Below are 14,489 nucleotides of genomic sequence, written 5' to 3'. Positions count from 1 at the left end.
GATGATCGTTGGACTTCCATCTCACCTTGACTTCTCTCTCTGCCCATTCCTGCTTTGTTTCACCCCCTACACCTTCCTCAGATGTTGATCATCCTTTGTGAACATCCTGCATGCTGAATTCCATTTCAGAGTCTGTTTCCTTGGGAATCCAACGTACAATATGGTCTGTTTCTTAATGCTCCAAACCAGACATCACTCTAACTTGCTAACCATCACTTTCCCTTATCTATTGCATTTTTGTAAATAGCACCTCTGTTTGTTTCACAAGTAGTTTCTGAGCACTTAGCATAGGTCAGTCATTGTGCAGGGAATGGTGATGTGTTGCTGACTTGGCAAATAAGATCCTACCCTCATGGAGCCTCCATTTCAGTGGGAAAGAAAGACCATGAACTAATCCTTACCACTGTAACAAGTATTTCAAGAGAGAACATTTAAGATATTATATACAGATAGCCATGATGTAAAGACATGGGATTTGGAGTTAAAAGATTTAGCAGTGCCAACTTAGTAACTATGTGATACAGGCAAGTCATGTTCTCTAAACATCAATTTCCTCATGTAAAAAAAACAGGCACATAATCCTTCAGCTACCAATCTACTTAAAAAGAAATTGTTCTATACACACACACACACACACACACACACACACACACACACACACAAACACTCAGAATGTTAAAGGGCTCTACAGAACTTACCTGAACATGCCTTCCTTCCTAAATTGGGAGTTCTTCCCAAAGGTCAGAAATCATGTCTTCCTCAACTTTGTAGTAATAGTGCATTACCTAAAACAGCTGATAAATTACAATATTGCTTTCCCTGTTTATTCCAGGTAACAGAGTATACAGTCCTTAAGATAAAGTAATTGAAACTTGAATTTTTTACAAAAATATTTTTAAAGTTATAAAATAACTTTGAAAACTTTAGTAGAATTTAAAACACACCAAACATCTATGTAGAAATTCAAAATAAACGTTTCTTTTTTCCAGGTCTAGTGAGGTATAATTGATGACTGAAATTGTATATATTTAAGGTATACAACCTGATAACCTCGATATCTGTATACATTGTGAAATATTCACCACAGCCAAGTCAGTCAACATATCCATCACCTCACACCTGACTAATGTAAAAGCTTTTAAGAAAAATTTGTTAAATAGCATAATCTCCTATACTCTGGTTATCTATTATATATCTTTGTGGCAAGAAACCTTATCTCTTTACCTTTCTTTTTCCCAGACCAAAATAAAATGGTGTGCTTTAAAACGAGTGTATTAACACTTTCTCAGCCAGATGTGTATTCCTTGCTTCTGCCTGACCTAATGAAATCTTTTGCCGCAAGTTTTTAAACCATTCAGTGATTGACAAATTCTGTATATACGAAAGTATCTCTGGCATATGCCAATTGATAAAGGCTCATAAGTGATTTTTATTTAATTTTTTTAAGTTTATTTATTTTGAGAGAGAGAGCGCACAAGCAGGGGAGGGGCAGAGAGAGAGGGAGAGAGAGAGACAGAGAGACAGAGAGAGAGAGAGAATCCCAAGCAGGCTCTTCACTGTCAGAACGGAGCCTGACACAGGGCTCGAACCCACAAACTGCAAGATCATGGCCTGAGCCAAAACCAAGAGTCTGATGCTTAACCAACTGAGTCACCCAGTCGTCTGTCATAAGTGGTTTTCAAACTGAGTATTGTGAACATGCTTACTACTTATTTGTATCAGAAACATTTCTGGGTGTATCGTACATTTATAAGGTTTTAATAAGTTTTCTCATTGTTCCATCTAAGACTATGTATTGTCACCAGTTAAACATCTCCTTTGCCAAGCCTGCCCCAGTTTTTTAGACTGGCAGTGTTCTTACTTACATCTTTGTAATATATCCACTTGATTTATGTTCATTATAATTTTTAAAGCTATGTTTTATAATATCCTGCCTTCTTACGATCAGTCCTATGACATTACATCGTAAAACATTTTAATCAAAGAAATCACTCTGATGAATCCTTACACTGTTTTCTTAATATGTGACCTCTTTTATTTTTTTCCTTACAATTAACTTGCCACTTTCATGATTGATGAAGTTTTTCAAACTGTTGCCTTTTTTCTGTCGCTATGTATTTTTTGTAAAGCACTGGTCTTCTTTTCCAGTTCCCAGATTGTCAATCACTTGTATTTGTTTGTTTGTTTGTTTGTTTTCATTTTCTTTTAAACCTACCTTCCATGTATGCTTTTTTTGTCCCTGTAGGAGCCTGCACGTGGCAGCATAGTCTAGGCAGAAAAGGAAAAGGAAGTTATTACTGCTCTCTTCTGGCCACCTACAATACTAAATCATAACTTGCCATTCCCTAACTGGTGGCTGGAGACTTATCTTCATAAATACATGTGACCCAAGAAGTTTCAGTTTACATACCCTATCCCTTGGGGTTCTTGCCTGTGGAGAGCCTTTTCCTTCCTGAAATTAGACAAAGGTTGTAAGAATTGTAGCTAGGGCTTCAAAGCACAGGAAAAGAGAATGTTGTCTTATCCTGTTGCTACCGTGGAGCTCCAGCTGGCCATGTTTATCTACCCAGGGTGTGAAGCTGTATGTCCGTCTGTGAGGGGCTCAGCACAGCGCTAAGGCTTGCCCTTAAATTTTAAACTTAGGAACTTTTGGAAATATTTCTTGTATGTTTTCCTACATGATTATTTTTATAGTGATAACTTTATAGCTTTGGGGTATATGCTTAAATTGTTGAGCATTGAAACTTTGTAAGATCTACCTGTTTGCTAGAGTAACATTGGACTTCTGTTGTATATATAGTGGCCATATAATTTATCATCCAAACTAGGATACTTTTAACAGTGGAAAGAGACATGACTGATAATTATGCCAGGGAAGTAGTTATGAACCAGGAATGTCCCGGGCTAATTAGAATGTGTAGTTATCCTATTTATACCTAATCATTGTCTCTACAATCATTTAAGCAAGCCCAAATCGCTTTACATAATTAGGGGATGGAGCAGGGGATGTAGTAGTTGTAGGACACACAACTGCTACCCAATTTGTGCAAATGTTGATGTCACTGAAGAGTACATAGATAGCATATTTAAAAGGAAGAGCAGATTTCAGAAATTAAAAATGAATGTCAAGGTAATAATGATAGCAGCTGACAATATTGATTGCTCCCATGCTTTGTCTCAGTTGTCCTTCAGTGATCCTATGAGTTAACTACTACTATTATTATTCCCATTTTTGTATTCTCATAATGATGAACCAAAAATTAAAATTTAGGGACATGGAGTTCCAAAGCTCATGCATGCTTTTAACTGCAACACTATGCTGCCTTCCTCCCGACATACTTTGTATCTCTGATTGTCTTCTTTTTTTTTTTAAATGTAGTCAGCTATACTTCCTCTATGTAGGAAACAAAGTGGTACAGGGACTCGCTGCCAGCTTGGCACTGCTATGCCACGGCTCCATGCTTTGTTGCTGGCCCAAGTAATTCTGAAAGGGCTCACTGATGGCAGGAAACGAGAGCTGCCACAGTATGGCTTCACCAATTCTGTTGTAATTTTTAAGGGCATAGTGCTATTACAGGTCCAGTGTTCTGATTACAAGATCTTAAACAAACACAATAAGCACCTCTTTCTATTTCTCGGCCAGGTAGTTTTAGAATTACTGAACCATGTACTCTAAAGCAAAACCAGCCTGTCATAAGTTTCTTCTCTTTCATGGACCTGTGTCTTTTTAAAAACCAGTATTTGTCATTAAAGGTATTTTTGGGTAAGCTTCTGTTACCTTTTACACTGAGAAGGCTAGTTTACAAATATGGAGTAGTTTGTCTGGTGTGTTTTTATGGTATCATCTATTATGATTGTGTACTATGTGCCACATCCTCCACTAGTCGCTTTATATTCGGTTCATTTCAACTCAAAATAACTCTGTGAGTTAGATGTATTTACCATCTCCCTCTTACCTGTGATGCAACTGAGACCCAGAAAAAATGGAAATAATTCACTCAAGGGATCATTGCCGGAAGCGGCAGAACAGGGATTTGAAACAAGGGAATCTGATTCCAAAATCCTTGAACCTAACCACTGCATCCCTTATAAAGACTGCTTACTCGAAAGTTTCTACTTTCCAAACAGAAAAAGAAAAAGAAGGAGAAGAAGAAGAGAAGAAAAAAAAAGAAGTGAATGCAGATTAGAAATGTGAACTGAGTAGCAAGTGAGAGCTGAATGTCACAGTTGTCTGGATTTCCTGCTGGGCAGTTTAGTCTTCATATTTCATCTACTGAAGTGTGTATATTTCACTGTAATCACTAGAGGTACTTCAAGGGCCTTGGGTGACAGGACCGAGGTTTCAATATTGTGGCAAAAGTGATATTTGTTCTGTGAATAGCACACTATTGGGATTGACATGTACAAAAGAATCTTCAGGAAGACATTAACAGAAAAGACTCTGCCAAACCCAGCGTCGGCTGATTAGTCATCTTGGCCCAACATACATTTCCAACCCAGTGGGCCTGATAGCGCACAGGGCAGTGTGCCATGAGCCAGGAGATGTACAGGCACAAATGTAAAGTGATGGGAGAGGTTTGTGGTAAAGTATCATGGCTTATCAAACTACATAAAAACTACACTCAACTAGAAGCACTGAGTGTAATTATAATCTGCACAACAAAAATGTTACAAGGTGCCACATTTTCACACTTTTCAAACCTTTGAAACAGCTTAATCCGCAATCTTAACTCCAGGAGCTCGAGAGGGAGCTAATCTATTTATACACACACACACACACACACACACACACACACACACACACACACACACATTTTTAAAAGACATCTCAACTGTGCTATTAATCAGAGTGATGATTCATTCATGCTCATGCAGTAGTAATGATCCTCAGATTTATAAATGTGCAGTAGTATCAGATCCTAATCTGATGGAAACATGCATTATTTGATTTTCTTTCAGAATATTCTTTCCTGTACAAGCGATTCACATGCTGTAACCCTCACAGTGCATATGTGTAGCACATGTCAGAATTTTAAAGGAAGGTAGTGACTTTTGCTGATGAAAGACATTAAGACATTTCCCTCAAAAACATGTTTAAAATATATTATATATGCTAATATAGATACGGACCTGTATGCACCTATCACATCCCTACCCCCAACTCACACTGCCTTCTTTCCGGAGGCCCCCTTGGACTTTAAAATCTAAGATAATTTATTCTGAGCACTATAGCTGCTGGGCCACAAATATGGGAAAATGAAATAATGCACTTCTTTTAGGTTAGGGTGAAGACAAACCCAATGCAGGGTTCACTTTTTTATGTTGAGAGAACTGAACCTTGTGTTGGGTTGGATTCATAATTTCCAAAACCCAAGACCCTCAGCTAGAGATATGAAACTGCTTCCAAAGACTCATGGCAGAGTGTCTCTCTAACATGAACATCCCCCTGCCTTCAAAAGCTTATCATCTAAGCTAAGACAAGTGGACAGCAACTTTTTAACTTAATTTGGTAGAAGTAAAGGAGTCTGTGCTTTCCTTTTCTAAAAGTAGTTCATGATAGATGTGTGGGGAAAATGAAATAGGTACAGAAAGGGAGTAAAGAAACTTTTAAAGGGACATGAACATTTGGATTTGGCCAGGTACCTGTGAAGATAGTAGGCAGGTGCTTCCTCTGAGGGCCTTGCAGAAAGCATGGTGAGGGGAGGTACGTGGACAGAAAAGATCTGTGTGATTTCGGGGGAGAAATGGTAGCAGGAAGGGCCATAGTGCACATGGAGGGGAGCAAGGCTGGCTACTGCTGACAATGGCCCTCCCACACCACACCCCCCTGATCTTCATCTCACCAAATACTCTTAGGGTCTGATAGGCTTTCTTTTCTTGTTACAGTTACTTAATGTTTAAAATCTTACTCTAGAAAAAAAAAAAATAATACAAACTCCAAAAATTTTAAGAGTATGATGAGCCTGTATGCAGATGGTATATGTTTTTAATCTGTTCAAAGTACTTCATATTTATTGGGTTAGTTAAGCTTTTGTCAGACTAGGAACACTCAATATGGGGAAGAAAAGAGCAAATTAATTTTGTAGAAGCTAAGATGAGAGGACTATGAAGAGATAAATACAATTAAGAAAGGGACACAGTGACTCAGTCACTCAGTGACTCAGTCTTGATTTCGGTTCAGGTCACGATCTCACAGTTCATGGGTTCGAATCCCACATCGGGCTCTGTGCTGAGAGTGTGGAGGCTCCTTGGGATTCTCTCTCTATGCCCCTCTCCTCTCTCTCTCTTTCAAAAATAAATAAATATGAAAAAAAGCGAGGGGGCAAAAATATCAGGTGGCAGCATCAAATACTTTGTATTTTCAAATCATCAGTATGTTTTAAAGAAATATTTAATTTTCCCTCTTATCCCAGACATCATTTTACTTTAGAACTGTAACAATAATTTTTAAATGCTGCTGATAGTCTGGTTTAGCACATGACTGATTTCTATGTTGGTATGATTTTTAGAATTTCAACATTCTTTACTGATCTGGATTTGAATTTCTTTAACCATTTTTAAATGTCCAGGTCAATGAAATACTGTGTTACTGAAATACTGTAAAGAAAAGGAGATTAATCAAGTGAGTTCATTTATGTAAGAGCATTATGATATATTACTGAGAAATAGACCCCATGTGACTTTCATGAAAGAACACAGGACTTAAAGGCATGGACAATGCAGAGTTGTGTCATTTTGTATCTGTGTGGCCTTTAACCAATTTCTCAGTCTCAACCAGTTTCCTCCTCCACAAATGGGAAAAATAATTCAAGTTTTGTATATATTTCAATATTATTTAAGAATAAAATAAGAATGATTATTCATTTTGAAATTTATGAAGTCCTACTCAGATGTAAATAAACATTGTACACACGAATAAAAATAAATAATATCTTAAGTATAATTTTATCATATATAACCTCTTAAGCCATGAAGCTTTGAGATGTTGATGTCTAGGACATCAAATTTTTTTATCACTTTTATTCAACTATTGATACCATACTAAAGACATCATAACAAAAAATGGAAGGTCATTCTTTATTTTTGAAAGATTGGTATAGGTGTGAAATTGATCTTCATTGTTTGAAGAGTTCACTTAGCAGGTACTTCAAAGTTCATCCAAGACTATATGGGAACATTGAAATTACAGGGTCTTATTATTTTTAGAGACTAAACTCCTTTTAAGAATCTAATGAAAGCTTAGGACCCTCTGCCAGAAAAATATTCCTATCATGTACAGACAGAATTTTGCAAGGAATTTCAAAGGAGTTCCTATCCATGGATCCTAATAAAAACCACCTTGCACCTCCACCTGTTCTATATTCTATCTAGAGTCTGTCTCTTAAACAATCTTGATTCCTGTGTTCGCCCTACCCCATCATTGCTATTCTCCAGCATTCTTCATCAGTGCTCACTCCCAGTGGAGGCAGTAAGAGAGGGAAGGGCTATGAACCAAGCTAACACATACAAGAAGCCAGAGGCTTTGGACAGAAATGGCAGTTGCAAGTACCTTCATTGAGGCTAGAATCGAGGTAAATTAATCCAAAGAACTAAACTGTTAAGATTTTCACCAATTTACAATTCTACTACTCCTACTAAACAGTCAAATATTTGAAATTCTTTGTACTGGGTTCATTTGTAGCCCGCTCTTCTTTGAGATCCTCTAGAATTTGACCACTCTTCACCTCTAGTAATATAATGTGAAAGTGATTTTTATACTGTAAAGGACTAAAACTGTATAAGAGATATGCTCGATTCTGTGAAGAAAAGTTACACAGCATCACATCCATTGTGTGAAATGTCAGCCAGATGGAAAAACAGACCAAAGGTTTTTTTCTCTGATAGTCCATCTAACAACTGTATATTTTTCCAAGTTTGGAATTTTAATTACCACATTTCCTGCTTTTCCACTAAATCCTCAGCCTGTTTGACTCTTAATTTTATGTCATTGCACAAATGGCTTTCAATATTCTGTGTCTTCAGATAACGCCACCTTACAGAAGTCAGCATTTGTTAACAACAACCACAACAAAATCCAGGGCAAATATTTTAAAATGCAGACATATTCTTAGAATACCAGAAGAGCATGCTCTTGTTTTGTAACTTTAGCAACAATCGCTCTAGATCTCTAAAAGTGTTAACTGTTTAGAAAATGAGAGTAAGGACATGTAGCTTCTTCATGAGCCAGGTGGATTCACTGTTGTGGAATTTTGAGTTCTATTATCTGATGTCAGTTTAAATTTTTATATTCTAGTGCCAACATGATCCATGACAATCTATTCTTTAAGGTAGTTTTATTTTTTTATTATATTTTAATTTGAGTGTCATTGATACACAATGTTACATTCGTTTCAGGTGCTATGCTCACCACAAGTATAGCTACCATCTGTCCCATTACATTGCTATTATAATGTCATTGACCGTGTTCCTTATGCTGTGCTTTTTATTCCCATGACTTACCCATTCCATAACTGGAGACCTATCGCTCCCTTTCCCCTTGACCCATTTTGCCCAACCCCCTGCCTCATCCCCTTGGTTTATTCCCTATATTTATAGTTCTTATTCTGCTATTTGGGTTTTTTGTTTTGTTTTGTTTTTTAGATTCTATTTATGAGTGGAGTCATACGGTATTTGTCTTTCTCAGTCTGACTTATTTCACTTAGCATAATACCCTCTAGGTCCATCCATGTTGTCTCAAATGGCACAATCTCATTCTTTTTTATGAATGACAGTCTATTTTTAAAATAAAATCTATAAGGTAGCAAACTACTTAATAATGAATGTGAAGTATTGAATTAGAGTATTATTTTATGCTTTTAAAAATATGATTGATATTGCAAGATGAATTTTTGCAGTTACATTATGATGTTGATAAGCAACATTGATTTTAAGATTTCCACATTATATAAGCAGAAAACAAAAGGCCTAAAGATTTAAGGTGTGGAAATTCTGCTGAAGCAGCATTAACAGTGAATTCGATTCCCATTAGGTAGTGTTCACTGAGAGGGGATGTGCGTATGTAGGGTTTGAAGACATTTAAAACAGAGAGAGACATTTTTCATTCAGAATGCCAACAGGCATCATTTGGTATCAGAAGCCTGGCTTTTCAACGTTCACTGTATGAGCTTTCATCACCACTCAGAAGTCTCACTGTTTTAAAATGCAGTTATATACTTTTGAGAGACAAATCATAGAAATTAATAGCAAATGATTAAAAAATTGCTCTTTTTTAGAGGGAGAAAAGACATTTGATGCCAAGAAACAGTGAGGGCATGGCTATGAAATTTAGGGCTACTGCTTCCTGATTTAAGTGTAATTTTTTATTAAGCTTTCTTATGCTTGTGTCAATCAGAGTCCCTAGTCTTAGTAGATTAAAACCTCTCATGATTCTTTCGATGTGGAGCTATTATTTTTCACTTTCTTTATCTTGCAGACGACTGATGGACTCTTCAGTTTTCTTTAAGCAAAATGGCTCTTTTTTAAGTTTCAGAACCATTTAATTTTATAGAAATAGCATTCTAAAGAAAAAAGTTAGAGTGTAATACTGTAGCGTGTCAACGTGAAGAAATACATTAGAAAGCCAAATGATATTGATAGGCTTTGAAGAGAAAGATCTTTGTGGGCATTTAAAACACCAAGGAATTACAAGACTGTGTTGAAGAGCAGGCTAGTTAAATTGGAGAAGTCAAAGCAAGACATCTTTCATTACTGACATGCCATCTACTGAAAATAAGTAGAAGTTAGTCCTAAGTAGCTAACAGTGAGCCCCGGGTGCTAACTTCCCTGAAGCACTGAAATAGGAAGTGGTGGAAGAAAGTTGTAAAAGAAACCCTCAGGGATTCCTCCTTTTTCCCCGTGATCCCTTTAATCCTTGAATTGTCAAACCGCATGGAAAATAATAGAGCTGCGTAGTTCTAAGACTTAAGTGGTATTATCTTTTTAAAAGAAAATATTAGGTCTTTTCACATCTCTGGACAAGAACAGGGCATGCGTTTGGTACAGAAAAGAGTAACTTTGAACAAGAGATGCCTATTACTTTTTCAGTTTTAATATATTATTATCTATGACTAAGCAGGCTGCACCCAGTAGGGAAAAAAATTATAGCCAATATTTTATTTTCCTTTTTTTGAAACAGATGATTCAACGAGAAGCAGATGTAAAAAGTAAGGTAACTGCTGTGGCGTTGACAGACTCTGTTCACAATGTGTGGCATCAAGAAGCAGGCAAAACGATTCGAGAATGGATGAGAGAGGTGAGACAAGATTTTTTTTCAATGCTGAGATGAATGAGTGAGAGCCTTTATATCTTGAGCCCCCACCAACTTATACCACCTCCCGCCCCCAAACTCCCTTTCTAGAGGCGGAACATTTAGAGAGAATATAAAAAAGTAGACACGCTTGAAATAATAATAGAAAACCCTTCTGAAGAACAAATGTGTTTCTGAAAGCCCTTCTCCCTTTTTTTGGCTTTCTGTAGCATGTTATGTATGCATACAGTATACAGTAGGAACTTGGGCTAAAGAAGGTCATGATCTGTGAGGAGGTTATTATTCTCTGATTTTTTAAATTTTTCCACCAGCTATTTAGCATTGGTGCAGCTCAGTTACAGGAAAGTAGCTTAATGTACATTGGGTCTCACCCTTTTCTTGAAAGGTGGTCAGTATGTGACACTTCTTAATGGATCGGCTCACTACTGCCAGTAGGGGGAGAAGTAAAAAGCTGATAGCGTTTTGCCAGATGGACCCTTGGGCCTGGAGAAACCTAAGGGCTGGTCATGGTCCAAGCTCAGGATAAGAAAACTTCTTTTACCATTCCTGAGGGCTAGTGAGCCTGAAAACTATCATGATTCGTTGAACATGCTCCTTTTTTTTTTTTTTAACTTTCAACCTATTATTTCTTTTATTTTGGTTATAGATGTACAGCTGAAACTTCTTTTTTATTTATACTTATCTTTCTGATATTACAAGCAATTGACATCATCTACACCATGCTATATCACTTGTCCAGTCAAATCATATATTTCTTTAAATGAGAACTAGTTGACCTTCCTAATTTTCTCCCACTTGTTCTTAATAGGAAACCCACACATTTATTCAGCAGACCTCTTACCATGGGTATGGTGGGCAACTTCTACCAGCCCTTATGGTGTGCTGTAAGGACTGGAGAGTTAATGTTTGGAAAGAGTCTTGAATATATAGAAGGACTAAGCTGTATAATCCCATAGTGGTATAATCATAATATTACCAGTGTGTTTTCACTGTTGTTGTTATTCTTTCCATTAGAAAAAGGTTAGAGAGGGAGGGAGCCAAACCATAAGAGACTCTTAAAAAACTGAGAACAAGCTGAGGGTTGATGGGGGGGTGGGAGGGAGGGGAGGCTGTGTGACAGGCATTGAGGAGGGTACCTGTTGGGATGAGTGCTGGGTGTTGTATGGAAACCAATTTGACAATAAATTTCAGATTAAAAAAAAAAGAGAGAAGAAAAAGTACCTTCGTGATGCAAAAATCTAAAATATTTTTACTCCATTCCTCATAATGTTATAAATATATAAACGTGGACTTTTCATCTGTTCTAACATTCAGGTGATTTCTAACCACATTGCTTTTCATATTTCTCCTTTCACAATTTATCCACATCCTTAATTATCTTCTCCAAGGGCCTAATTTTTTTCAAGAGAAATTTTGTGTATTTCATGCCTATACTTTTTTTTGTGTCCGAGCGGGTGTGAAAACATCTCCCAGCATTATGTAAGTAGTAAGATTAATAAGCGTACCTTTTTCCCCACATATAACCACTATGGAACTTAGTACTTGTCCCAAACTAGAAACATCCCTGTTCATCATTTCTTAATTGGAACTTCTTCATATCTCATTCCAGGTGACGAACATAACAAAATTTATTTTGATTTATTATGATTTACCGTAAGTTGTTATTCAAATTCCATTTAGTTAATGTACATTGTAATATTAGTTTCAGATGGACAATGTCGTGATTCAGCACTTCCATACAGCACTCAGTTCTCATCTGAGTGCACTCCTTAATCCCCATCACCTATATCACCCATCTCCGCGCCCCCTCCTGCCTACCTGCCCTTTGGTAACCAGCAGCTGCTTCTCTATAGTAGATTTATTTCTTCAACCGTTTGTAACGAAGACTAGAGTAGGTGCTGCCTTCAAAAATCAGAATATATTAATCTATGCCTTTTTTCATCTGACTGAAATAGGCAATAGTTGAATTCATCTTAATTTAATCAGCACTGGCATTAATGTCTTTGTAAGCATAGCTTTTATTAAAATTTTTAATATTATATAATTTTATAAATGACCTATTCCTGAATAGTTCTTTTAATTCCCTCATTTATGCCTTAAGCATGAAATTGCATGAAGAGTTTTTTTATTATGACATACCGAAATTCAGACTCTAACTCAGTCACTTACCTAAGTGTGTGATCTTGGCTAAGTTATTTAATCTCTTTGAGATTCAGTTTTTCATCTCTGAAATATGATACCTGCCTTGCAAGTACAGTTGGAAAATAGCATACATAAAAAAAATGCATGGACATTGGCATTTTAAAGAAGTTCAATAAATCATAGTTCTTACTGTTGTTACCTTCTTGCCCGCAAGTAATATAAAATACATGAGTTGTATTCTTTTGTTTTATGAATGATTTGCATACTCAAAATATCTTGCCATAGGGTAGTAATTCAGTGCAAGGAGTTAGCAGAACTGAGTTTTGATAATGATTCTGGCTTAGTCACTCACTAGCTAAATCACTAACTGAGATCTGGCATATACCAGGTACTCTACTGAAGGCTTATTGTCTTGGGAAAGCCACCTTATCATTCTGGGCCTGTTTCAGATATAGTAATTCCTATCCCATCTACTTTGTGAACTACTTTGTGAAAAAAAGTAGTGTTCTAGAAAACACTGTAATATCCCAGAGATGAAAATTATTAGATCTCTGTTGTGGAGCTTTGAAATTATCCCTGCTCAGAGCGTCTCTCTAAAACAAGAATAAAAAAGGAGACTTTGGAAGCCTTTGCCAGATATCCTTGTAGGAACCCACCTAAATGTGTGACCCCCCTCAGGGAGAATTCAGTATGGTTTGGCAAAATAAGAATCTGGTGTTTCTCAGCACTCAGGATAAAACTCTGTCGCTTTTTCTTTCTCTTTTTTTAGTCTCTGTCCACTCTGCAAGACTCCTTGAAATAATGAAGAACAAACAACCCTGGGTTCAGTGAATAGAAAAGAGCTGTTGTCTTGAGCACGGGTGTTGAGAGAAGGGTGTGGTAGGGTAACGTCTGTGTCCCTCAGCACCTCCTCCTCTGGCTTCAGTTGCAATCGGCTCAAAATCTAAGATATTTTGCAAATATGCCTCCCAAGAAAAACAACTTCACTTAACTGGAATGTTGTCCATAAAAATAGTAGTCTGGTTATAGATGAAGCCTCATTGCTTTTGGCCTCTTAATGATTAACTCCATTATTTCACCAAACACCACTTTAAAAACATTAGAAGTGTCTCCTGGTACAAACTGCCTGGTCATTCTTCTTATACTACAAATTGATAAAACTCCTTTTTGTTTTGTAAGCATATTTAAATTAATATGATAAAGATATTGATTTTAACTATTCACTTAGTATAAAAAGCTGATTGACTTTTTTTTTTAATTTTAGCAATTAGCACACAGAAAGGAAGTTAAGTACTATATTCTTGTATTACTTATATAATTTTAAAATAACAATTTGAGGGCTACTTTTGACAATCACTCTGAGTGAGAACTACTCCCAACCAAAAGACCAAGAATCCATACTTAACCATGACTCATGAGGAGAGGTAAAAAGTAGCCTGAGGCAGCTCCTAAAAGACACTTCATATCTCAAGCTCCAAGACTGTCAAGTGGGTGAGACCTGCAGGATATTATGCTAGATGAAATAATTAAAAAAAAAAAACAAAAACAAAAACAGACACAATTAAAAATACTACATGATCTGGGGCGCCTGGGTGGCACAGTCGGTTAAGCGTCCGACTTCAGCCAGGTCACGATCTCGCGGTCCGTGAGTTCGAGCCCCGCGTCGGGCTCTGGGCTGATGGCTCGGAGCCTGGAGCCTGTTTCCGATTCTGTGTCTCCCTCTCTCTCTGCCCCTCCCCCGTTCATGCTCTGTCTCTCTCTGTCCCAAAAATAAATAAAAAACGTTGAAAAAAAAAATTAAAAAAAAAAAAAAAATACTACATGATCACACTTACATGTGGAATCTAAAAAGGTTGATTACATAGAAACAGAACAGTGGTTACCAGTGGCAGGGAGGTGAGATAAATGGTCAAAGGGTACAAAGTTGCATTTATGAAGGGTACATAAGTCTAGAGGCCCAATGTATAGCATGATGTGCAAATATATCTCCAGATACTTTGCACAGGATACTTAGTACCTATTCAATACTGTATTGAATACT

General features: G+C 36.9%; 1 protein-coding gene across 1 annotated transcript in view; it reads left to right on the top strand.

Annotated features, from left to right (window-relative positions):
• FAM172A (family with sequence similarity 172 member A) overlaps window positions 1-14,489 on the top strand; it is a 424,226-nt gene that overhangs the window by 260,265 nt on the left and 149,472 nt on the right. Inside the window, exon 9 of the mRNA XM_007078915.3 lies at window positions 10,175-10,291. Coding sequence (XP_007078977.1) covers window positions 10,175-10,291 — 117 coding nt within the window. The remainder of the gene's footprint in view (window positions 1-10,174; window positions 10,292-14,489) is intronic.

Source organism: Panthera tigris, chromosome A1, assembly GCF_018350195.1.
Source record: "Panthera tigris isolate Pti1 chromosome A1, P.tigris_Pti1_mat1.1, whole genome shotgun sequence".
In the NCBI taxonomy this organism is placed as follows: Eukaryota; Metazoa; Chordata; class Mammalia; order Carnivora; family Felidae; genus Panthera; species Panthera tigris.
The sequence above is the reverse complement of the archived record's forward strand: the minus strand, read 5'-3'. Positions and strand labels throughout refer to the sequence as shown.